Source organism: Danio rerio, chromosome 5 (assembly GCF_049306965.1).
Source record: "Danio rerio strain Tuebingen ecotype United States chromosome 5, GRCz12tu, whole genome shotgun sequence".
NCBI lineage: Eukaryota > Metazoa > Chordata > Actinopteri > Cypriniformes > Danionidae > Danio > Danio rerio.
In genome coordinates this window covers 5,138,038-5,162,613 of record NC_133180.1, presented here as the reverse complement: position 1 = coordinate 5,162,613, position 24,576 = coordinate 5,138,038, and the positions used below count along the sequence as shown (strand labels likewise).

The window sequence follows — 24,576 nt, the reverse complement described above, 5'->3', positions numbered from 1 at the left end:
ACCTTTAAAGCTTTGATGCATTAAAGTGTTGGTAATTGTCAATACAGACAATTGTTTCATTGCACATGAACACATCTTATTATTGTTTGTATTTTAAGAGTTCATACTTTAGTATTGCATGATAATAATAATAGCAAGTTTGGCATGCTGTCTCAGGACAGAACTCTGAGCTTTGAGATAATTAAGCCCAGGGCTCCCACCTGTAAAGCCTGGTTTATACTTCTGTGTCAAGTGATCGGTGTGACAGCGTTATCCAATCAGGAGCTTTGTCTTGTTGGGGCGTGCTTATGACGTAGTGGCTGTTGTTAGTGTCTCAAAGGAAAATCCTCCAGCCGACAGTTCATCAAACTGGGCTTGGCTCAGTCGGAAGCACTGCTGAAAGCCTCCACCATCCAGGTTAAGTTTCTGAAGGAGTTTATGAACTCATAGAGCGGGGTGCACCTCTAAAAGGATCTAGTGGACTCAGACACGACTCCAAATGAATCAATGCTGTTTTTCAGCCTTCTTAAAACACAAAAACACTGTTATTTTCTTAATAAAATCCATGTTAGCCATTTAGCAATGAAGCTACAGTTACCGGGTAGATAGAAGCCCTGCCCAGGACGCGAATCCGCCTCTGTTCTGAAGTAATTTTTATGCACGAATGAAGCAAATTTGACGTGCAAATGAAGCAGATTTTGACGCGTGAATAAAGCAAGAGAACTCAAAACACTCACGCATCTATTTACGAGCGAATAGCATGATTTATCCGCGCGTTCCGCGTCTGGTGTGAACACAGCATTACAGTCTTTGATATGTTTCCACTTACAGAAAAACTACACACAGCAGACATTTAGTCCTTATTTGTGTTCAAAAACAACACGCAACATATAATGTAGCCCACAGTCAGTGCAAACCTCTCATCTGTGTCTGTAATCTTCACCACCACATGTATCCTCTTGTTATAGAGTAATTTCATCATTCCGAGTTGATAATAGTCCAAAAGGTAATGGCAGTTTGTTCATGTTTTAGGTTGCTGAAAAAATCATTCGCTTCTTCAATTTTTCGGCATCTCCTTTGTTTTTTTGCGCTTCACTCTCGCGTTGGTCTGTTTCTGAAAAGATCGGATGTCAGAAGCACTTCAATAATCACATGCAATTATCATCAACTCTAGACGTTCGTTATTTCAAGTATACTGTAGATGTCACCGACTCGGTCCCAGTCATTCCCCTCGCTGGCCAGCAGAGGCCGCCATCTCCGGACTTCTAGCATTACATCATCCACATACGCTGATTGTGCATACACCTGTTCTGAATCAAGCTAACGACCCACGTACCCTTTATAAGCCAGCTCCAAACATTCAGTCAGTGCGAAGTCTTGTTTAGCCCCGGCCAGCATTTCTGAGCGTTATTCCCTGCCTGATTCTTCGTGTATTACTCCAGCCTGTTTCTGACTCTGCTTCGCCTTCTGCCTGCCCACGACCCACGCCTGATTTACGGACTCTGATACTCTCTGCCTGCCCACGACCCACGCTTGATACACGGACTCTGATACTAGCAGCCTGTCCTCGACCAATGCCTGGTAAAGGCTGATTTATACTTCTGCGTCAAACACCGGCGTATGCTACGGCGCTGACGCATAGCCCATCGCCGTGGCCGTCGCCGTCACTGACGTGCACCTCTCAAAAATTGTAACTACACGTCGCAACAACGAGTAGTGCAAGCTCTGTGATTGGTCGGCTTGCTAGCACCGACGAGTCTGGGCGGGACCGAGAGCCGCGCGAATGGCGCGAGCGATTGTTTACAAGTGTGGAGTCCCGTGAAGGAGCTCCGGATGGAAAGTTTTGTTCTTTGTTTACCTCATGGTTAAAGTTGTTGCACGTCCGCTGGTTCCTGCCTCAAAATGAGCGAGTTTGAGTCACTTGTACATCCAGGAAGTGTTCAGAATAGCAAAACAGAAGCGAAGAAACTCGACACAGAGGAACATTTACACCTCACTGCCCACTAGCGTTTCGGAAGTGTTAATGCAGACCAACGGAGACAGCGCGCAGAAGTATAAATGCCCAGCCACGCGCGTTGCCTGCGCCGTGAGTTGCACCGGTCACTTGACGCAGAAGTATAAACCAGGCTTAAACCCCCCTGTGTCTGTTCATCGCCAGTCTTGATACTTCATAGACTATTGTGGATGTGTGTTTGCACTTTAGTGCATATTGTGTGTTTGAGTGAAAGCTTGACTAATAAATACTGCATAATGGATCCCTCCGTGTCAGTCTCCTCGTTACAGTAGATCACAAGCTCCCTGGAGAAAATTAAACAGCTCGCACTTTTAGACAGCCTCGTAAAACAAAAACATGACATGGCAGATTTTGCTCTTCTTGACTTTGTGGCTGTACATCAAGACGACTAGGTTTGTCTGAGTTCGGGTCAACCATGGCTCGTTATTATATGCATATTACGATGTAATGTCTCGGCTGTGTAATAAAAAATTAAGCGTCCTTTCTTTTTAAACTTCTGCTTGTTTATGCGAGAGTGACACTTCTCTGTAAACCAATAGCCTTTAGCTGCGTGTCTGGCTCCGCCTTTTGGTTCCCTTTTGTCATGCTAGGTACCCTTTGCAAAGGGTGCGTGAAAAGTGGTACAGTACGGTTCGCTTTTAGGTACCTTTTGACAGTGGAAAAAGGCCAATATTGTAGTTATTATTATTATTATTATTATTATTATTATAACCTTTATTTTACCAGGAAAGTCACACTGAGATTAAAAATCTCTTTTACAAGAGTTTCCTGGCCAAGATTAGGTAGTACACATGTCGCATGAGTCTAAATTGATTTTTGTTTGTTGTCTGTTAAAGTTAACATGAATCACACTGACAAACTATTTAAAACATCTTCAAACCAGTCTTTCAACTTCTAAATCTTTTATCGTCTTTTTAAAAAAAGGCATGATAGATTCACTTTTGTGCTTTCCATAAAGAACGGCAACTGCAGCATTTTGCACCGAGATGAGAAACACATGACTGAGATGCACCGATACACAATGAGTTGCAATAATCCAATCAGGAAAATACAGAAGCATGCATGACCGTTTTCAATTTCTTTAAAAACAAACTTGGCAAAAGACTTGACAGCACTTTTCTGCTCATCAAATTTAAGATCTATCTATCTCATTTGATTTAAACAGAATGAATTAATTTTACTTTTATTTAGGCTCAAGAAATGACTCGTGAGCCAAAGTTTTAGTTCATGTAAACGATCGAAAATGCTTCAAAACTTGTCTGTTATCATGTTTCAAAGGGAAATAAATGAACCTATCATCAGCATACAGATGACAAGAGATGCCATACTTATTAAAAGTAGATCCTAAAAGAAACATCAATAGAAAACAGTATCAGAACAAGAACTAAGCCTTGCAGAACACCAGATTTAAAAGATTTTTTTAGGAAGAGTTTAGAAGAGTTTTTGATTCTTTCAATGTGACATGAGGCTGAATATACTTATTATTTCTGTAGTATAAAACGTTGCACACAACACATAGTAAAAAAAAAAAAAATCCTTGTATTGGAGATCTTGGTCTTATTGAAACAAATATCCTTAATATGACGTTTATGTTACTTTATTTTACCATTTCATTGATTTACCACTGTTCACTTCGATTTTGTTTTTCTATTTATGCTCGTGGTAAATGCCTTTACTTAGAGACCAGATTGATGCTTAAGAAATAAACGCAACTGAGTACAAAACTACTGGAGAAACTGATTACAACTGTGGGTAAAATAACAACAAGCCCGTTTCCAGTGAACATACAAGTCAGAGTTCAGCATTTCTTCAGTTCAGTTTGACACTTGCCTGTAAAACAAACAGTTATCCAGAAATAATTAAAGCAGTATAATAAAACAGTTAAAGGCCACGTGGCTGAAGTACCAAATCACTTTTCCAGTGAACATCAGATCTGACTGCCCATTACCTCGGAGTAATCAGATAAAAATCCCTGGCGCCGTGTTGCTTTCATTCCAATCAGCAGTAAATGATTTGAAAGAGTCATAGTCCACATATCTTTCACATTTGCAACACATTGATCATATTAGACTGCTGTGATTTAGAAATGGATGACATGGGTTTTACAATACAAAAACATTGTAAAACATAAATACAGCTTTTTCATACATGGAACATGTGATTTATATGTACATATATGTAACGGGGAGACTGACACGGAGGGATCCATTTGCAGTATTTATTAAGTCACACTTTACTCAACATACAACACGCACGACTGTGCGCACATACAACATACACAGCAATGAATATGGGCTGGCGATGGACAGACACAGAGTGATTACCAGGCATGGGTCAGAGGCAGGCAGCGTGATTCAGAGTCCGTGTAACAGGCTTGGGTCAAGGGCAGGCAGCGAGTATCAGAGTCCGTGTAACAGGCTTTAGGTCGTGGGCAGGCAGAAGGCAGAGCAGAGTCAGGAAACGGGCTGAAGTAGTAAACGGGAGATCAGGTAGGATAGAACGCTCAGTAATGCTGGCCGGGGCTAAACAAGACTTCGCAAAGGTGTGTGTGTGAGCTGCTTATAAAGGGTACGTGGGTCATTAACGGAATGGAGATCAGGTGTGCTGGAATCAGAGTGAAGGGATGACGTAATGTTAAAAGTCCGGAGATGGTTGCCTCTGCTGGCCAGCGAGGGGAATGACTGGGACCGAGTCGGTGACAATATATTAGGGGTGTAACGGTTCAGAAAAATCACGGTTCGGTTTGATACGATACAGTGGTGTGACGGTTCGGTACGTTTTTGATACAGCAAAAAAAAAGAAAAAAGCCAGAGGAGTTCTCTGATTTAATTTTTGAATGTATTAAAACTAACATCATAAAAGTACGATCTTGTTTTTGTTTTCTTTTACTTCAAACAGTGATAGAGCTACACTTGCGGGGTTTCTGCTTCGCAGCAAATAAAACAAATCCTTCTTTATACTCAAAACCAAACAGCTGCTTATGAAAATAAATACATATAATATTGTATCAGTTAAACAAATAAAAAGAAAAGAACAATTTATTTTTATATGGGGCTCAGTTTTAACCTATTTTTCAGTATTTCTTTATTTGCAGAAAGATGAGTGTCCACCTTTTTCTCAGACAGCACAGATCTGCTGGATTTGACGGTCACCTGCCATTTTAGTGGATCTGAAAGCAGGAATTATCTGATTGAAATCATGAAGGAATAATGTAACGGGGCTCTATTGCATTTAACATTTTCTTAATTTTCTTATCGTTTCAGTCGTTTGATATGCATTGACATGCAGTCAAATATTTCGCCAAACAGTTCTCAGGGATGCAATGACACGCAGTCAGATATTTCGCCGATCAGATACGCCACTTTTGGCGCTCATAAACCATCACAAAGCCCTCGTGCTGCAGGAATTAGGAGGTTTGCTGAAGGCGCAGCTGTACGGCAGTTTGCGTTGACTGAACAGTAAGAATGATTAATAAATCCATATGTAACAGTCCCTTAAAAGTCACGTCTCGCTTTCAGTTTCGGGCTCAGCCGCATTTTGCACTCACACACAAGCATATTGGCCAAAGCCCAAGTGAAACGCGCTCAGGCCCACCTCTTCCAACCGAGCCAGGGTCGGCCAAGTGAACCGTGCCTGAGCCTTCAGCGCACTCACACTTCTCAAACGATCTGGGAAACGGGCCTGGGCACGGTTCGGATAACATAGTGTGAGTACGCCCTTACATTCACACACCACTCTATGGTCAGCTTAGTTAATCAATTCCCCTATAGCGCATGTGTTTGGACTGTGGGGGAAACTGGAGCACCCAGAGGAAACCCTTGCCAGCACGGGAAGAACATGCAAACTCCACACAGAAATGCCAACTGACCCATCCGGGACTCGACCAGCAACTTTCTTGCTGTTAGGTGACAGTGCTAACCACTGAGACACCGTATCGCCCATATTCAAAATAAAAAACAGTACATTTTATGGAGAAGTAGAGATCAGAGTAATAATGTTGTCTCATTTAAATGTTACATTGACCAGCATGGCGGAGTTGTATTTATTAATAAATATTAATAAATTGAACCTGCAATAAAAGAAACCCTAACCATAGAAGAATGAAATATTATTAGTAGTATTAACATTGAAACATTAATTAAATTAAACTACATTCATGTTTCAAGAATCATAAGAATGTAAAGAGATTCTGCTTTTTCTCTTTTCAGCTTAGTCCCTTTATTAATCTGGGGTTAATCACAGCAGAATGAACCGCTAACTTATCGAGCATGTGTTTTACGCAGCGGATGCCCTTCCAGCTGCAACCCATCACTGGGGAACACCCATACACACTCATTCACACACATACACTACAGACAATTAAGCCTACCTGATACCCCTATAGCGCATGTGTTTGGACTGTGGGGGAAACCGAAGCACCCGGAGGAAACCCACGCTAACACGGGGAGAACATGCAAACTCCACACAGAACTGCCAACTGACCCAGCCGAGGCTTGATCCAGCAACGTTCTTGCTGTGAGGCGATTGTGCTACCCACTGTGCCACCGTGACGCTCTTATACAAGATTTATAATATGAAATAAACCTTTTAATATATAAAATGAGAAGGAGGTGCTTAAGGAAATGGACAGATGTGTGAAATATATTCAGAATGAACAAACTGAACTCTTCATTTTTAATATGTGAACAGATTTATTTCCTGTGATAAACTGAAACTGAGATTCAAAAAGAAACATGATTTAGCTGTATTAGATTGAGAAATACAGTCTCAACCTCCTCTAAAAACAGCATTATTGCTCAAAAAATGAAAACTCTCATCAGTGATTCTCCCTCCAGTTCTTTTGGACCTGTTTTTCTCTTCTGTTGAACACAAAATAAGGCTTTTTTTGACTTTCAAAGTATTTTCTCCTCCTTCAAGAGAAGTCAATGGCTATCAGTTACATTCAACATTCTTCAAAGTATCTTCCTTTGTGATAAACAGAATAAAGAAACTCATACAGGTTTGGAGACACTTGATGAGAGTAAAGAGAGAGTAAATCATTTCTGCATTTCTGGACTGTCTCTTTAAAAGGACGCCTGTGGACTTATTAATCCTTTACATTATTAAGGAGTGATAAAAGAGAAAGGATTACCAGATTAAAAACATCTGTTAAAAAAAAAAAATATATATATATATATATATATATATATATATATATATATATATATATATATATATATATATATATATATATATATATATATATATATATGACTAGTCAGTGGCGCAAAAAGGGGGTATGCAGTATATGCGGCGCATAGGGGCGCCACACATGGGGGGGGGCCATTGTGCCAAAACTATTTTTGAAATTATCCTTACTAAAAGTTTCAAATAAAAAAAAATAAATAAATAAATATGTTTTGTTAAAAATGCTTTTTTTTTTTTTTTGCATTTTGTATGAGTATAATATTGTATTTTAATAAATAAAAATTGAGTTGCATACGTTGGCACACACATTTTAATTCAAAATCAACACAATAACATGCAGTCGCAGAGCCAAGTGTAAAGTGTTCATGTAAATGTAACTTTTTTTTTTTACAATTTTTATCAAAATAAAACTGTCAATTCATACATAGTTGGGCTGTTATAAGATTAATCTGAAATTTTTCTTTATTTATTATTAATTATTTAATTATTTTGCCTAAATAAGAGGGATCAAACAAAATGTATGTTTATGTAAGTACAGACCTATTTCACATAAACCGATATTTCAGATAAAATATTTGGATTAAAAATTCACCTATATAAATATTATATACTTGATTATAATGATTCTTAACCCTGTTAAAGTTGACACATGAACAAATTGTCCGAATATTTACATTTTTTAGAACTGAAATGTTTTTAATCCTTCTATCAAAATCCATTTTATACAATATACATGTTTTTATAAATTTATTATGTGTCATATTGATACATCAGGCCTTTTGGTAACTTTTTTGTACAAAACTATTTTATTTTAGTTACAAAACTTGAACCCGCATACCTCTCAGTATATGTGTAGTTGCTCCCCTGTGACTAGTATATGGTTTGTATACTAAACTTCTTGTAGTGTTCCTCTATAGTGCACAGATGTGTATAATATTTGATCATAGAATAAGCCAAATACAAGTTTTCCTGATTACACACACACACACACACACACACATTTACTGCCTGTTTCAAACATAACATTTCACTGTTTCTACATTTTACATTTCAACACTTAAGTACAAGCTTCCTTCTGTTTCTGTTTTATTAAAAATAAGACTTTGCCGATAAAAAAAAATACAAATGTTTCCCAATCTGGCTCATCATTTATAACATTTTTAATAATGCAACATATTAATACACGTACAACACTCACAATTAAATTAGTTGGTCTGGCATTATAATTTTTTATTATTTATGTATTATCACTATGGTTGGATGTTGAGAAAAATCTAACTTAAAGTATTAGGACATGTTTGTAAAATGTAAAATATGTTGCTCCAGATGCGTTTTAGAGAACAAATCCACTAGAGGGCGCTGTCTGCATTTTTTATAAATCTGAAATACTTTACTCAGGGTACGTTTTGGTTTCCCAGTGCTTAGTTGCGGGTGGAAGGGAGAGAAAGTCCTGGCTGCAGCCTGCATCTTGATGACATGCTGGACCAGTTCCACTACATAGTAGACTATCATCTACACCTTCCCCTACCCTAAACCCAACAGTCACAGTAGTATAGGTGTTACCTTAGTGAGCATTACTATGTCCACTATCTATTGGACCTGATCCCGAACGTCATCATGATACAGACTGCAGCGAGGACATCTTGGAAAGGGCATCTGCCACATAAAACATGCCAGAGTAATTGGGTTTTCATTCGGCTGTGGCGAGTGCTGATAAATCAGGGACAAACCATAGGAAAATGAATGACATATTCACAGTACCCAGTTCATGTCTCTTTATGATGAACGGAGCAATGACTGAGCACTAATGCAGACATTACTAACAGAGGCTTTGACAACTCTTACATTAACACAGATCAGCGGCTTTACACTGAGAGTGATGATTAGCTTTAGACATTAAACCCATCCCAACAACACAATACTGACAGCTGTCGGGCGCCAGGATATTGCAGTGGACCAAATGCACTTATTGATAAACACACACCAGACCAGCAGAAGAGACGAGTGAAGAAACATCACAGACATTAGTGAGGAGAGTTTGATATTGTGGACATCAGCAGTAAATGCACAGACACTGCAGGAGTTGAGTTGAGAGTTTAATGTTGAGGAATGAAGCAGTTTTGAACAGTTCCTCTATACAGTATGGCAGATCACTCAGTGTGTCTGTGCTTACACTAGTTACACACACTCATTCTGCAAATGCTCATTTCTTAGGAAGATTCAGAGGATCATCAAATTTTTTAGGAAACTGGACATCCGGCACAGTCAGTTTTCCTCCATTGCAGGGAAGATCTTGAAATATCCACACATGAGCACACTCATCTCCAGCAATAAACACCTGATCAGAGAGAGAGAGAGAAATCACAATGTTTAAAATGAAATGAAGTTTCATAAACTAATTTTGAGAGGAGCACGTGATATGATTGACTGCAGCTCGCCACTCATCTACACTCATTAGCCTCTTTCACACATACAGACCTTTCCGGAAAACTGCCGGCAATTTTCCGGAAAGCTTGTAAGTGTGAACAGGTCCTTTTTGAAAATACCGGTAAATTCGTTCTGGCTATTTTCCGGAAAGAGAAGTTGTAACATTACCGGCAATTTGCCGGAATGCTGCGCTGTGTGAATGCAGACGGAAGATTGGCGTAATAAGCGCGTGCACGTCTAGAACGTGCTGACGTGAGGCGTCTGCTTTAGCCAATCAGAACACTCAGACGCATTTACGTCCACGCGGTTTATGAGAATAAAAGCCTTTGAATATTTTTCCAGACACATTTAGCTGCTAGAAGTTAGTCAGATCACGTTTATATGTTCTTCTTAATACCAACTGTGTAAATAATCATCGATGAGATGCTTATGATAAGCCGTTGTTTGTTTACCTTCAAGCTTTGCGTGTGCCTGTGAAACAGCCTGTGAGTGCCAGCACACGCACATATTATGAACATCTCGACATGCGAAAGTGATCCTGCGAAAGTTGTTTACAATATTGATCATCCACAGAGTTTGTAATTTAGTCAAATGTTTACAAATACAAGCGCAGCCGTTTAAAGCTCATTTGTGGTGAATGATGTCAGAATTTACCGGTATTTTGGAGTGGATGTGTGAATGCTCTTTTCCGGAAAACTTCCGTAACTTCCTCGCCTGTGTGAACAGCGCTTTTTTGAATATACTGGTAAAGTCGTTCCGAAAATTTTCCGGATATTTACCGGTATCACTGTGTGAAAGGGGCTATTGGCTAGCCAATCGGATCGATCCAAACTCACTATAAGTAGCCTAGCTAAGATCTACTCCCTTATCTTCGTTTCCCGAAGAAACCCCCCATCCACCCCTTCTCCTCCTTTCCTCTTTTGCCGAGGGGAGCTCTCGAGAACACCTGACCTCGTACTCCCCTCACATGCTTTATGGACCTGGCGGGAGCCCTGGGTTCAACTATCTCCGAGCTCAGGGTTCTCTCCCGGGACAGCATGCCAAACCTGCTAACTTGCTAACAAGTTATCAAACAGTATCTAAGTGTGAACTCTTGAAAAGCACTTTAGCATCAGCAGCTGGACAGTTCAGCAGTTCATTTGCAATCTTTTACATTCTCACACATCAGAGACTTACAAGTGGTGCTCGCTGCAGAGCCATTTGAGGCGAGCTGAGCTCCAGCAAGGGGGAGCTTAAGCTTGAGCTCCACCTTTTTTGCACTTCTTCTACGAGTGATGTCACTGGGGGTAGGGTTAGGGGTGGGGTTGGTGTACGCATTAAAACAGCTTACAGGAGGAGGAGCGACAGCTCATGCTCCCCCTCGCTGGAGCTCAGCTCTGCTCAAATGGCTCTGCAGCGAGCACCCTCTCGAGACTTATTAGTCTTTCAATCAGGATTAGACCTGATTAGGACTCACAGTCGAATTGTTTAGGAAAGAAATTCAACTGTGTTGTGCTTACAATCCATAAAAATACAGACAAAAATACTCGCCTTGACCAAGTAGTTTGTTCCTGCTACAAGCTGAGATCTGAATGTGTGAGGAATGAAATCATCACAATTGACAGGAATCTTCGCCTGTATGGTTTCCTTAACCTGAATGAACGGATAAATAAGATCATTAAAGAAATGCTTCACAGTAAAAATGTTTATTAACATTAGTATTATCTGCATTAGTAAACATTATTGTTAATAGTTAGTTCATGCAGTAAAACGACCGCTTAGAGATGTGTTGAAGGAATTTTGAATAAAGTGTAAATTTACATGCAAAAAGTTATTAAAAGTACAAATTTATACACTTTAACAAAAACAATGAAACGTAAATATAAGAAAATCTTTGATAAATCAATAAATGTTTACTGCCAATAACAAAAAAAGAGAAGTGATTTAGCATCTCGTACCTGCAGGCAGATTTTTAGCACCTCTAGGGTGACCGGCGCCTCGTTTGACCATGCTCCTGCCTTTGCCTCTGACATTGTTGATGATTGATCGATGATAAGAGGTGCAGTTTTCAGTCAATCTGACCAACAGGGTGATTTTACTATGCTTTTAAAGCTATCAAGATCACATGACTTGAAGAATTTTGGGCGTTGGGCTGAATTTTGCAACATAGGTTCTTTAGAAATACTTGCTTCAGCTAGATTATTATGAAACTGCAACACATGTTTGACTGTAGTTTCTAGGTGAAATGAGCACTAGGGGGCAGTGTGACGACACCGACTTTGGTTTCTTTTCAATCTAATGATATTAATACGCGATATCACATGAGTAGCAGTGCTTTGTAGCATGCTTTGGCACAAACTCAATACAGAAACACCAACTGACCCAGCCGAGGCTCGAACCAGCTACCTTCTTGCTGTGAGGTAATAGCACTGCCTACTGCGCCACTTCGCATTTTTATTATATTATATTATATTATATTATATTATATTATATTATATTATATTATATTATATTATATTATATTATAATGTATAATTATTATATTATATTATTATTATGTATAATTATTATATTATATTATATTATATTATATTATATTATATTATATTATATTATATTATATTATATTATAATGTATAATTATTATATTATATTATTATTATGTATAATTATTATATTATATTATATTATATTATTTTTATTATATTATATTATATTATATTATATTATATTATATTATATTATATTATTATAATGTATAATTATTTTATTATATTATATTATTATTATGTATAATTATTATATTATATTATATTATATTATATTATATTATTTTATTATAATAAATTATTTTATATTATATTATGTTATATTATATTATATTATATTATATTATTATAATAAATTATATTAAATTATATTGTATTTTATAATATTATATTTTATTTTACTATATTACATTTTATCGTACTATACTTTATTTTATTATATTATATTATTATAATAAATTATATTAAATTATATTATATTATTATAATAAATTATATTATATTATATTGTATTTTATAATATTATATTTTATTTTACTATATTATATTTTATTGTACTATACTTTATTTTATTATATTATATTATAATAAATTATATTAAATTATATTGTATTTTATTATATTTTATTTTACTATATTATATTTTATCGTAATATACTTTATTTTATTATATTATATTATATTATATTATTATAATAAATTATATTATATTGTATTTTATAATATTTTATTTTATTTTACTATATTATATTTTATCGTACTATACTTTATTTTATTATATTATATTATATTATTATAATAAATTATATTAAATTATATTATATTGTTATAATAAACTATATTATATTATATTGTATTTTATAATATTATATTTTATTTTACTATATTATATTTTATCGTACTATTCTTTATTATATTATATTATATTATATTATTATAATAAATAAAATTATATTATATTATTATAATAAATTATCTTATATTATATTGTATTTTATAATGTTATATTTTATTTTATTGCATTATTATATTATGTTATATTATGTTATGTTATGTTATGTTATGTTATATATATTATATTATATTATATTATATTATATTATAATATATTATATTATATTATATTATATTATATTATATTATATTATATTATATTATATTGTATTATATTATATTATATTATATGGGTGTGTGTGTGCGTGTCTGTGTTGATAATGAAATCACTCACCGTTAGACAACTGATTGAGTAAGACAGTTTCAAATTAGACACGGATCACTTATCTGAAAGCTGTTTCCTATTAACTAATATATGTTGCTAGCTGATAAAGAAGATTTCCGCTAACTGTTAAGACAACACCCTTGTCCAGACAATTGCATGTGTGTTAGCTCCGCATAAGTAAATGTTTAATTATCATTTATTTTATAATTATTTTAACTTTATTAATGCAATAAATTAAAAATAAATAAATATAAATGCCTACCTTCTGCATAAGCCATTCTACTGTAAAAAAAAAAAATCTACTCATTTTTAAACTAAGCTAAAATTAATTGCTTATTTTAGTTCGCTCGCTCAATCACTATTCATTTAAAAATGATATCATACTGTACATGAGACATCATATTATTAAGATAACAAACACACAATATGAATTAAGCTACATATAATTAAAATAATATACGTTTAAAACTAATTTGATAAATAACTGTAATATTATTTACTAATGTGTTTTAATATATTAAAAACTAGCTGTATAAAAGTGCACTGCACTGTAAAACCCAACAGTCAACTTTATCAAATGAAATGAGTGTAGTTAACTTAAAATTGACTGAAGGTTAATTCTACTCATCTGGAAAGAGTTTTGAACTCAGTGTTGAAGGTAAAGAGTTAAAGAAATACCTCATTACTTCAACTTAAATGGAGTAAGTTCACAGTACTCATGTAGATTAGTTTAACTAAAATGATTTGCTGCAATCTGTTTCCTTAAACGGCTTGAGTTGCCTTAACTTATTGAGTTTTACAGGTTTTACTGTGCTCAAATTGCTACTCGTTAGCAGTGGCGGTTCTCGACCAGAGTGATTGGGGGGTCCTTGTACTTTTAGGGGGCACACTTTAACATACATCATAAACTACTTAAACAATTATTCAGTCTTTTTTTTCATACATCACTCTGCAGTCTTCATGTACAAGATGATTAAATAACTTAAAATAATCATGTTAATTTATTTGACAGGTCACTTTGTACTGTAGTAGGATAACACATTTTTTAACATTCAAGTACATCAAGGCACATTTTCGCACCTGTAAACTAACTGATACAGTTGAAGTCAGTTTTTTACACCCTCCTATTAGTTTAAAATACTGTTTCCCAAGTGATCTAAATCAAACTTTCACAGTATTTTCACAGTATTTCCTATAAAACAAAAAAATAATCTTCTGGAGTCATAATAAATCTTAATTCTCACAGTTTATTTTATTTTTTTATTTTTTTATTATTTTTTTCCACCGCAGAAACAGAATGTATTTATTAGAATATAAATTGGGATCATACAAATACAAAGAAACATACAGTTTATTTCTTGAATAAAAGCAGTTTTAATTTAAAATAAATAAAAAATGAAGGTCAGTTTTATTAACCTTCTCAACAGGACCGCTGCTCCATATAGACGAACTACCAATCTACGCCACACATGATGTCACACAGGTTCCCGGTTGCAAAAAGAGACCGGCTGCAATAGTAAACATGTCGTGTTGTGCGGTATGACGGCAAATTCGTCCGAAAATAGAAAACTTACTAACTTTACCGTACACCACACTGCTTTAATGCCAACAGCAGACGTCTTTGGCTAAAAGAGAGCTGAGTGAAAGGACGACCTTATTAGAAAGGCTGGACTCTGCAGTTCTCATGTCTTATCACGTAAGTTCACGATATGCTGAATCATACACATTACTCATTTTTGATTGCAGCAATGATTTCAGTAAAAACAGTTACATGTGGTGAATTAAGCTGTGGACACTGAATGCTCAGAATGAAAGGTGAAAGTGTAAGTTATTAAGGGAAAGTTAGTTTTATATTCACACATTCATTCAGTGACACCTCGTGACACACTCCCTATATTGTTTACCACAGCACTTTGAATATTCGGTCTGAAATAACCTGCAAGTGTGACTTTGGCTGCTAATCTGAATTTGCTATTTAGAGTTTGCAAATAATACTTTTGTGAAATTATTAAGGAGAAAGTCTGAATGAGCGAATATTAAACCAACTATAGCTCTATGTGTGTTCACACACCCTGCCGTACAGGTGCAGTTCACTGTCAGAATGCATGTTGATGATCACCCAGGCCTTGTATAACGTTAGCTCTGTCTTCTTTGCTTGTCTTTGGCTAGGCAGAACCTCGGTTTTTAGCATAGTGTTGAATCTGGTCATCATGGAGCATTATTTCTTGCACATGACCACACAGAACAACATTGTTGGCATCTAAAGACTTGTAGGCCTTTAACTTCTCTCTTGTAAATTCACTTGGAGTTTCATTGAGATTGTATATTTGGGGCTGGATGCTTGGTCACTTCGTCTTATCCAATATCCATTGGGAGGGTGCTATCGCAAATGGAGCTGTCAGATGAACGCCGCTCACTTTACCGTTAATTTAGCAGAATAACTGTGCTTATCACTGGGTGACGAGCTGTTATTATACGCTGTATGCATTATGTAAATAACATATATAATATGTAACTAATATATCTTATTTCTAAGACAACAACAAACTCTGTTCCGTATCAGATGTCATTCTCTCGCTGTAAATTCTAGCGCTCCCGGGTTTTTTTCTGCCATCTCCCTGCGCGCGCATCCTAAATGTTTACAAACATGGTAATTGGTCTTTTGCTGCTGTTAATATTGCTTGTATCCCTGCAATGACAGTAAAGTCTCTTTAGTGTTTTTAGATGTGGAATTGTGTGTTTTTAATAGGCCGGTTTTTCATTGTTTGTACATTACAATATGAAATAACTAAACTGACTCTTCTGTGATTTCTGACAGATTATATATATCAATATATAAAATGAGTCAAATTACGGTAAGCCACAGGCCAGAAACCATTTTATTGCATGAATTCATTAATGATTATTTTTTTCTGAATGTTAACAAAGTTTTCTGTTGAAAGATACACTCACTTTGATTTATACTGACAGCAGGGGTCAGCTTTTGTCACCATAGATTATAGTGCAAGTTAAATGCACATGTTGGTTGTAGTTTAGACACATTATGAAGAGTGCTGGACTAGTCTATTGTTTTAATGGTATGTCATGAGTTTTTCTTTAAATGACTAATTTCTTCTGTGTTGTAGAGGAGGTTTAATGCTGAAATTTGTCACAAAAGAAGATGAGGTGGAATGACCAGCACTGCTGCAGAGGCACAGGTACAGACACAGGATGCAGCACTGAGGACCGTCCATCTCTACAGGTACAGAGAGGGCTTTATTCCCTTAATATATAATTAAAATAAAATATTTTTAAAACTAATTTGATAAATAACTGTAATATTATTTACCAAATGTTTTTTAATATATTAAAAACTAGGTGTATAAAAGTGCACTGCACTGTAAAACCCAAGTCAACTTTATCAAATGAAATGAGTGGAGTTAACTTAAAATTGACTGAAAGTTAATTCTACTCATCTGAAAAGAGTTTTGAACTCAGTGTTGAAGGTAAAGAGTTAAAGAAATACCTCATTACTTCAACTTAAATGGAGTAAGTTCACAGTACTCATATAGATTAGTTTAACTTAAATGATTTGCTGCAATCTGTTTCCTCAAACGGTTTGAGTTGCCTTAACTTATTGGGTTTTACAGGTTTTACTGTGCTCAGATTGCTGTGAGTACTCGTTAGCAGTGGTGGTTCTCGACCAGAGTGATTGGGGGGTCCTTGTGCTTTTAGGGGGCACACTTTAACATACATCATAAACTACTTAAACAATTATTTAGTCTTTTTTTCATGCATCACTCTGCAGTCTTCATATACAAGATACTGTAATTAAATAACTTAAAATAATCATGTTAATTTATTTGACAGGTCACTTTGTATTGTAGTAGAATAACACATTTTTTAACATTCAAGTACATCAAGGCACATTTTCGCACCTGTAAACTAACTGATACCTAACTTAAATGTTGAACTCACTTTTTGTAAATGTTTGAAATTGGGAATGCTTCTGCAGAAGACATGTTCGTGTTAATTTCAACTGATGTAAAATATTATGTTACATCCTATGATGTATTTAGGTAATAAGTTGTTGGTGTGAGTGGCAGCTTATTGCTCTCCCATTTTGTTTTATTAATCGCTCGCTCTCTCTGTCTCTCTGCCTCTCTCTCTCTCTCATTGAGCAGCGTTCCAAACCAGCCGCACCTGTTTTCAATCAGAGCAAATCGGATAGGTTGCTGTTGATTGAGCTTCCAGGCTTTATAAAGAGGCAGAGCGGCAAAGCACGGGGAGAGTCCCTGTTTTCCCTAACCCAGTGATTATAGTGTGATAGAGATTTTGTTGGATATTTAGAACTGTGAGCTTGTGAATCTTGTGAGATTATAGTGTGAATAAGAGTGACGTGTAACTTTGTGAAAAGTAAGCTGTGTAGAGAGACTAGTGCTGATTTATTTTGGGTTTATCCTTTAAGTTTTCTCCTGTTTCTGGATTTAGCCAGGTTGTGGGGTAAGAGCATTGTCATTGATTTTGAGTTATATATATATATATATATATATAATTTACAAAGTTCTAGATTTCCATATATATATATATATATATATATATATATATATATATATATATATATATATATATATATATATATATATATATATATATATATATATATATATATATATATATATATATATATATATATATATATATATATATAAATATATAAATAATTAGGAAATCTAGAACTTTGTCAATTTAGGAAGCTTTTGTTTTGTTGGTTATTTTGGCCTTACCCTCTCATAATGATTTTGGTTAGGATAATTTTCATTTACGTATCTTTGTTTTTGTTTACCCTGTCTGGAAATGTTAAAAAATATTGAATTTTGTTTAACAGTGAATTAAAGAGAATATTTTTCTTTTGAAATCTCTTTTCAGAGTTTTTGTTATTATATCTAAAGTGAACGTATGCTGGGATAAAGAAAAAGGAGATTCTCCACACATTATTAAATATTAATTTATTATTAATTCGATCCAATTAAAATTTGATCTTTTTTTTTTTTTTTATCCTAATTTTTTTTTTTTTTGTTACTTGTCTCCGTACCCCTAGAAAAAGGGACTAAAATGTAACAATTATTTTATAATATTTGAATGCTTAAGTATAATTTTGAGTGTTTATATGCATATTTATGTATATAAATACATATTTAAACATATGTTTGTGTGTTTTTGTTCCTCTGTGGGGGCACCACTGTAAACTTTCGCATGGGGCATCCTTTGGGCCAGCAGCAGCCCTTTTGAAAATAAACAGCTCTGTTCACAGCACCCATTTCAATTTATATCCCTTCAAATGATGTCTGTATTTTAATTATTTTGGTTTATTTTTCTTAATTGATAAATTAATACATTTTAATCACAACAACTATGGTATTATAAGATTTATCGGCCAGACTTACTTTTAACTGTATCTAATCTCTGTATTAGCGTCTTCAGTCATAGATTTATTCAGTGAGGGGGCTTTTGGGAATAGCTATTGCCTTTCATGAAATAATACTAAGTGTGAACACACCCAGCTGAACTATTACAATGAGCACCCGTACATCAGTAAGAGCACCTGGCAACCCGACTGGAAGAGCTAGCAGAAAGTGACCTGATCTAATGAATGAAACATCCAGAGCATCACAGCAATGACTGAGCACTGATACAGACATCACTAACAGAGGCTTCGACAACTCTTAGATTAACACAGATCAGCAGCTTTACACTGAGAGTGATGATTAGCTTTAGACAATAAACTCAGTTATCCCAACAGCACAACACTGACAGCTGTCAGGCGTCTGAGTATTGCAGTGGACCAAGTGCACTCATTGATAAAAAACACACACCAGACCACCAGAAGAGACGAGTGAAGAAACATCACAGACATTAGTGAGGAGAGTTTGATATTGTGGACATCAACAGTAAATGCACAGACACTGCAGGAGTTGAGTTGAGAGTTTAATGTTGAGGAATGAAGCAGTTTTGAACAGTTCCTCTACACCGTATGGCAGATCACTCAGTGTGTCTGTGCTTACACTAGTTACACACACTCATTTTCTAGAGGCTGATTGCTTAGGAGGGGTCAGAGGATCATCAAATGTTTTGGGGTACTGGACTACTTCCACAGTCAGTTTCCCATCAGTAGACTGATATATCAGTGCATGAGCACATTTATCTTCAGCGACATACACCTGAGCAGAGAGAGAGAGAACACAATGTTTAATATGAATAAGCACTTGTTTAATATGAGCAAACACTTTGCATTTAAGTGAAGATATTTTCTTTAGAAGCGTTCTTCTGCAAATAGACTTAATAGTCTAGACCACAGGTGTCAGACTCAGTTCCTGGAGGGCCGCAGCTTTGCATAGTTTAGTTCCAACCCTAATTAAACACACCTGTTTAAACTAATCGAGTCCTTCAGGCTTGTTTGAAACCTACAGGTAGGTGTGTTAAAGCAGGGTTGGAACTAAACTGTGCAGGGCTGCGGCCCTCCAGGAACTGAGTTTGACACCCCTGGTTACTTTCACATCTGATTTGGGCTCACTTTCAACTAGTTTGTGTTGGGAAGCATGCAAGTCAAGTTTTTTGTGTTTACAGATACCTGGGGTTCTAAATGGACCGTGTTTTTTTGTTGGAGAACACACATTGACAGCTTGTGCACACAACTACAACAGAGGCTGGTTTTATTTTTTTAAGAAGGCTGAGATTGTATGGGGTGGGTAGCAATATCTTGGTTGTTTTTATCGAGCTATATTTAAAAGTCTTATGGAATCACAGTCTGGGGTGCGTTTCCCAAAACCATCGTTAGCCAACTAAAGTTGCAAGTTCCGTTGTTACAAACATAGTTTGTTGATTTGCCGCTTCCCAAATCCATCGCTCCAACATGAGCACTTAAAACTACACCTTTAGAGCTGAAGCTAGAAACATAGTTCCTGGCTGTGTTCTATTCCCACATATCTCCCCTATGTCCTATTCATTTAGAGCAGTGGTTCTCAAAGTGGGGGTCAGGACCCCTTGAGGGGTCACGGAACAATGAAGGGGGGTCGCTTGGTGATTTCCAAAAATCTACTTATTATAATTATTTGACCATAACCCTGCTAAAAAATCCAGCTTAAACCAGCCTAGGCTGGTTGGCTGGTTTTAGCTGGTCGACCAGGCTGGTTTTAGAGGGGTTTTGGCCACTTTCAGGCTGGTTTCCAGCCATTTCCAGCCTGGTCTTAGCTGGTCAGGCTGGAAAATGACCAACTAAATCCAGCTAAAACCAGCTTGACCAGCCTGGTTTAAGCTGGACATAGCTGGTTTTAGCTGGTCATCTCCCAGCCTAACCAGCTAAGATCAGGCTGGAAATGGCTGGAAACCAGCCTGGAAATGGCCAAAACCCCTCTAAAACCAGCCTGGTTGACCAGCTAAAACCAGCCAACCAGCCTAGGCTGGTTTAAGCTGGATTTTTCAGCAGGGAAGAATTACCATATTTTATCCATAACCAACTGAAGAGAAAAAAAACAGTCGTTTATAGTTACTATAGTAGCTTATTTACTTGTTCTATTGGATTGCGACCCTTGGGGTAAATACATTATATTAAAGGCAGCAATAGCGTCAGATGCAGCAGATTGATTTTATAACACCAGGTTAAACTTTCTGGCCCATTTACAGCACTGACATACATTAAAAAAAATTATACGAAGAATAGACTTTGGTCTATTGGTGTGTGTGTGTGTGCGCCATTGCATGCAAGTTTTCTGTATTTATAACCACCTCAGAGGTTATTGGGGGTCGCGAGTCACTGGCATTGTTATTTTAGGGGTCGCGTGCTGAAAAGTTTGGGAACCCCTGATTTAAAGCATTCTAGCATTCAAAGTTGAAATTATTAAAAATAAAAAAGCATTAAGGTCATCTCTCTTAGGTGTGATTTGCTTTCAAACTTTTTTTACAGTTCCGTTTTAGAGATCTTCATGTTTACAGTTGTGCTCCCTTCACAGTGCATTTTGAAAACATTGATATCAATTTGAACACAGCTTCATGTGGAAAGCTATAGGAGACCTATTATTTAAAATCGAAATTAACGTTACGTCTCCAAAGCTTGTGAAAACAAAAAACATACGTTAATTCTTTTAATTTATTGAAAATCTGTCTGTTTAATTGAAAAATAAATCATAAGTATCTGTACTGTATGTGACATGGGCCTGCTGGTTAGAACTTTCTGCAGTGGTTTACATGTGTCAAATTGTAAAAGTAGACTTTTCAAAAAAAAAAACATAAATAAACAATATCATAATTAATAATAATAATCATCATAATAATAATAGTAATCATCAATAATATTATTAATAATATTATTAACGTTTTTTTTTTTCATTTCTAATATATAATAAATATTAAATTTAATTTTATAAAAAATCGCTTCATTATATGTGATATTAGAATAGTGTTAGCTTTTGTGATATTAGTATAGTGTTAGCTTTTGTGATATTAGAATAGTGTTAGCTTTTGTGATATTAGTATAGTGTTAGCTTTTGTGATATAAGAATAGTGTTCGCTTTTGTGATATTAGTATAGTGTAAGCTTTTGTAAGTGATTTTATGTTTTAGAATAGAATATGTAATGTTCTTAATAATATTTGTAAAGAAAACACAGGCCCTATATGTGCCATTTACATATACTTCAGTTAATATAGAAAGTGAGTGCATGTTTTTACCAAAACTAATATTGGATTTTATATTAAATGCATGTTTGTGTAAAACGATATCATTTGCATAAAGAAATGATGGGATTTTTCTCTAAAGAAGTTGTTACTCCACCCCGTTTAGAGCATCATTATGGGCATTTTACGTTATACCTAACATGGTTCAAGCGATGGATCTGCGACAGAGAAACTACGAGTTTTGGGAAACACTCGTCAACACATCGTTCTTATTACAAATGATGCTTCGTACTATGATAGTTCAGCCGCGAGTTACGTCGTTGTTTGGGAAACGCACCCCTAATCTGTTCAATTGAAAAGTAAATTGGTTCATATAAAAAAAAAATAGCTATGAAAATCATAGAAAAAAAAACAATACAAGCCCATACAGACTCTATATTAACAGGCGGTCAAGAGAAGGGCTATAAATATTAGTGCTGATTCCAAACATCCTGTTTCAGTGACGCTCAGCTGTTACCATCAGGAACAACACTGACAATGCCAATGAGCAAATCCAGTAGACCGAAGCTTTCGTTTGTTACCTTGATAAAACTGTTGAACTCTACTAAGAACAATGCACCTGTAGTACATCATATTTACAATTGAAGTCAGAATTATGAGCCCCTGTTTATATTTGTTCCCAATTTCTGTTTAACGGAGAGATTTATTCAACACAATTCTAAGCATAATAGTTTTAATAACTCATCTCTAATAACTGATTTATTTTATCTTTGCCATGATGACAGGACATAATGTTAGACTAGATATTCTTTAAGACACTTCTATACAGCTTAAAGTGACATTTAAAGGCTTCACTAGGTTAATTAGGTTAACTAGGCAGGTTAGAGTAATTAGGCAAGTCATTGTATAACGATGGTTTGTTCTGTATGTAACCCCACCGGTTTTATGCCACCCAACCCGCTCCGAGCTGCTATCGAACCGGCGACCTTCCGCATGGGAGTCGGGTGCTCTACCAAGAAGGCTAAAGACCATGGCCTCTAGCGTCTGTCACTAGAGCACCTTTAGAGGTCAGAGGAGTGAGGTCTTCCTGCACAGCACCTACTAGCTGGCCTCCGTTACACTCACCCCCCTAAACCTCACTCCCATCCAGGTCACGGCACCAATGTAACCTCACCGGTCCTACAACACCCAACCCGCTCCGAGCTGGGATCGAACCGCCAACCTTCCGCATGGGAGTTAGTTGCTCTAACAAGGAGGCTAAAGACCATGGTCTCTAGCGTCTGTCGCTAGAGCACCTTTAGAGGTCAGAGGAGTGAGGTTTACCTGCACAGCACTTACTAGCTGGCCTCTATTACATGTAGACTATCAATATATAGCTAAAATGGTCAAATAATTTTGACCTTAAAATGGCTTTTAAAAAATTAAAAACTGCTTTTATTGTAGCCGAAATAAAACAAATAAGACTTTCTCCAGAAGAAAAAACATTATCAGACATACTGTGAACATTTCCTTGCTCTGTTAAACATCATTTGGAAATATTTGTAAAAAAAATTCTAAGGGGGGCTAATAATTCAGACTTCAACTGTATATATTTATATATTTTGTAAACAATGTGTGTTCTTAATTGTTTTGCTTGTTTTATTTATTTGCTTAGAGCAACGCTGTAGCACTTTTTTTTTGCCCAAGACAAATTTCCTCTCAGGGATAAATAAAAGTTTTTCCTATCCCATCCTACAATCCACAAAAAAAATACAAATGAAAAATACTTGCCTTGACCAAGTAGTTTTTTCCTGCAACAATCTGATATCTGAATTTAAGAGGAATGAAGATACGAGAATGGTTCTCAGACTTCTCCAGTATGAATCTCCTCACCTGAATAAACAGATCAAGAAGATCAATAAGGAAACACTTCACAGTACAGATCTGTTTAATAACATTTACACGCATCTACATGAGTAAACATTATTGCTAATAGGGATGCATTAAAAAGGCTTAGCGATATTTGGAGTGTTCATTATTTTAGATGTATTTATTTATTCATCTGAATTAACCACAAAAGAATTTCATGCATAATTTAAACAAAAACAATGAAAATGTAAATATGTTAAAAGTCTATTTTTAATGTAAAAACTGCATATAACAAAACGAGAAGTGATTTAGCGTCTCGTACCTGAAGGCAGATTTGTATCACCTCTAGGGTGACCGGCTTCTCATCTGACCATCCTCCTGGCATGACTGCCTCTGACATTATTGATGATCGATTGGTTAAAAAGAGCGTGGAGTCTTCAGTCAATCTGACCACCTGCATGATCTTACTGCGCTTTTAAAGCTGTCAAGATCACATGACCTGAAGAAATGTGGGTGTTGGACTGTATTTTGCAACACAGACTCATCAGAAATACAGGAAAAAGTGCTGAGGAAATCTTCTCTCCGTGAAACAGAAATTGAAGGGAAAATAAACAGGGGGCTAATAATTGTAACTTCAACTCTATATAGATATTTCCTCCGGGTGCTCTGGTATCCCCCACAGTCCAAACACATGCGGTCCAGGTGAATTGAATAAACGTAGTGT

The 24,576-nt window shown here is 35.8% G+C and overlaps 3 protein-coding genes across 4 annotated transcripts in view; all 3 read right to left on the bottom strand.

Moving 5' to 3' along the window:
• zmp:0000000629 overlaps window positions 1-24,576 on the bottom strand; it is a 58,200-nt gene that overhangs the window by 27,525 nt on the left and 6,099 nt on the right. The window lies entirely within an intron of this gene.
• cst14b.2 (cystatin 14b, tandem duplicate 2) lies at window positions 9,266-11,665 on the bottom strand. Its single transcript, NM_001386819.1, has 3 exons — window positions 11,545-11,665; window positions 11,138-11,239; window positions 9,266-9,518 (listed from the first exon to the last, which is right to left on the bottom strand). Exons 1-3 carry the CDS (start codon window positions 11,617-11,619, stop codon window positions 9,384-9,386), a joined length of 312 nt encoding a protein of 103 aa, NP_001373748.1. The 5' UTR covers window positions 11,620-11,665; the 3' UTR covers window positions 9,266-9,383.
• On the bottom strand, window positions 19,309-24,300 carry LOC101886910 (cystatin-A-like). The gene is made up of 3 exons (XM_005168604.5): window positions 24,175-24,300; window positions 23,775-23,876; window positions 19,309-19,554 (listed from the first exon to the last, which is right to left on the bottom strand). The coding sequence occupies exons 1-3, from the start codon at window positions 24,250-24,252 to the stop codon at window positions 19,414-19,416; spliced, it is 321 nt and encodes a 106-aa protein (XP_005168661.3). The 5' UTR covers window positions 24,253-24,300; the 3' UTR covers window positions 19,309-19,413.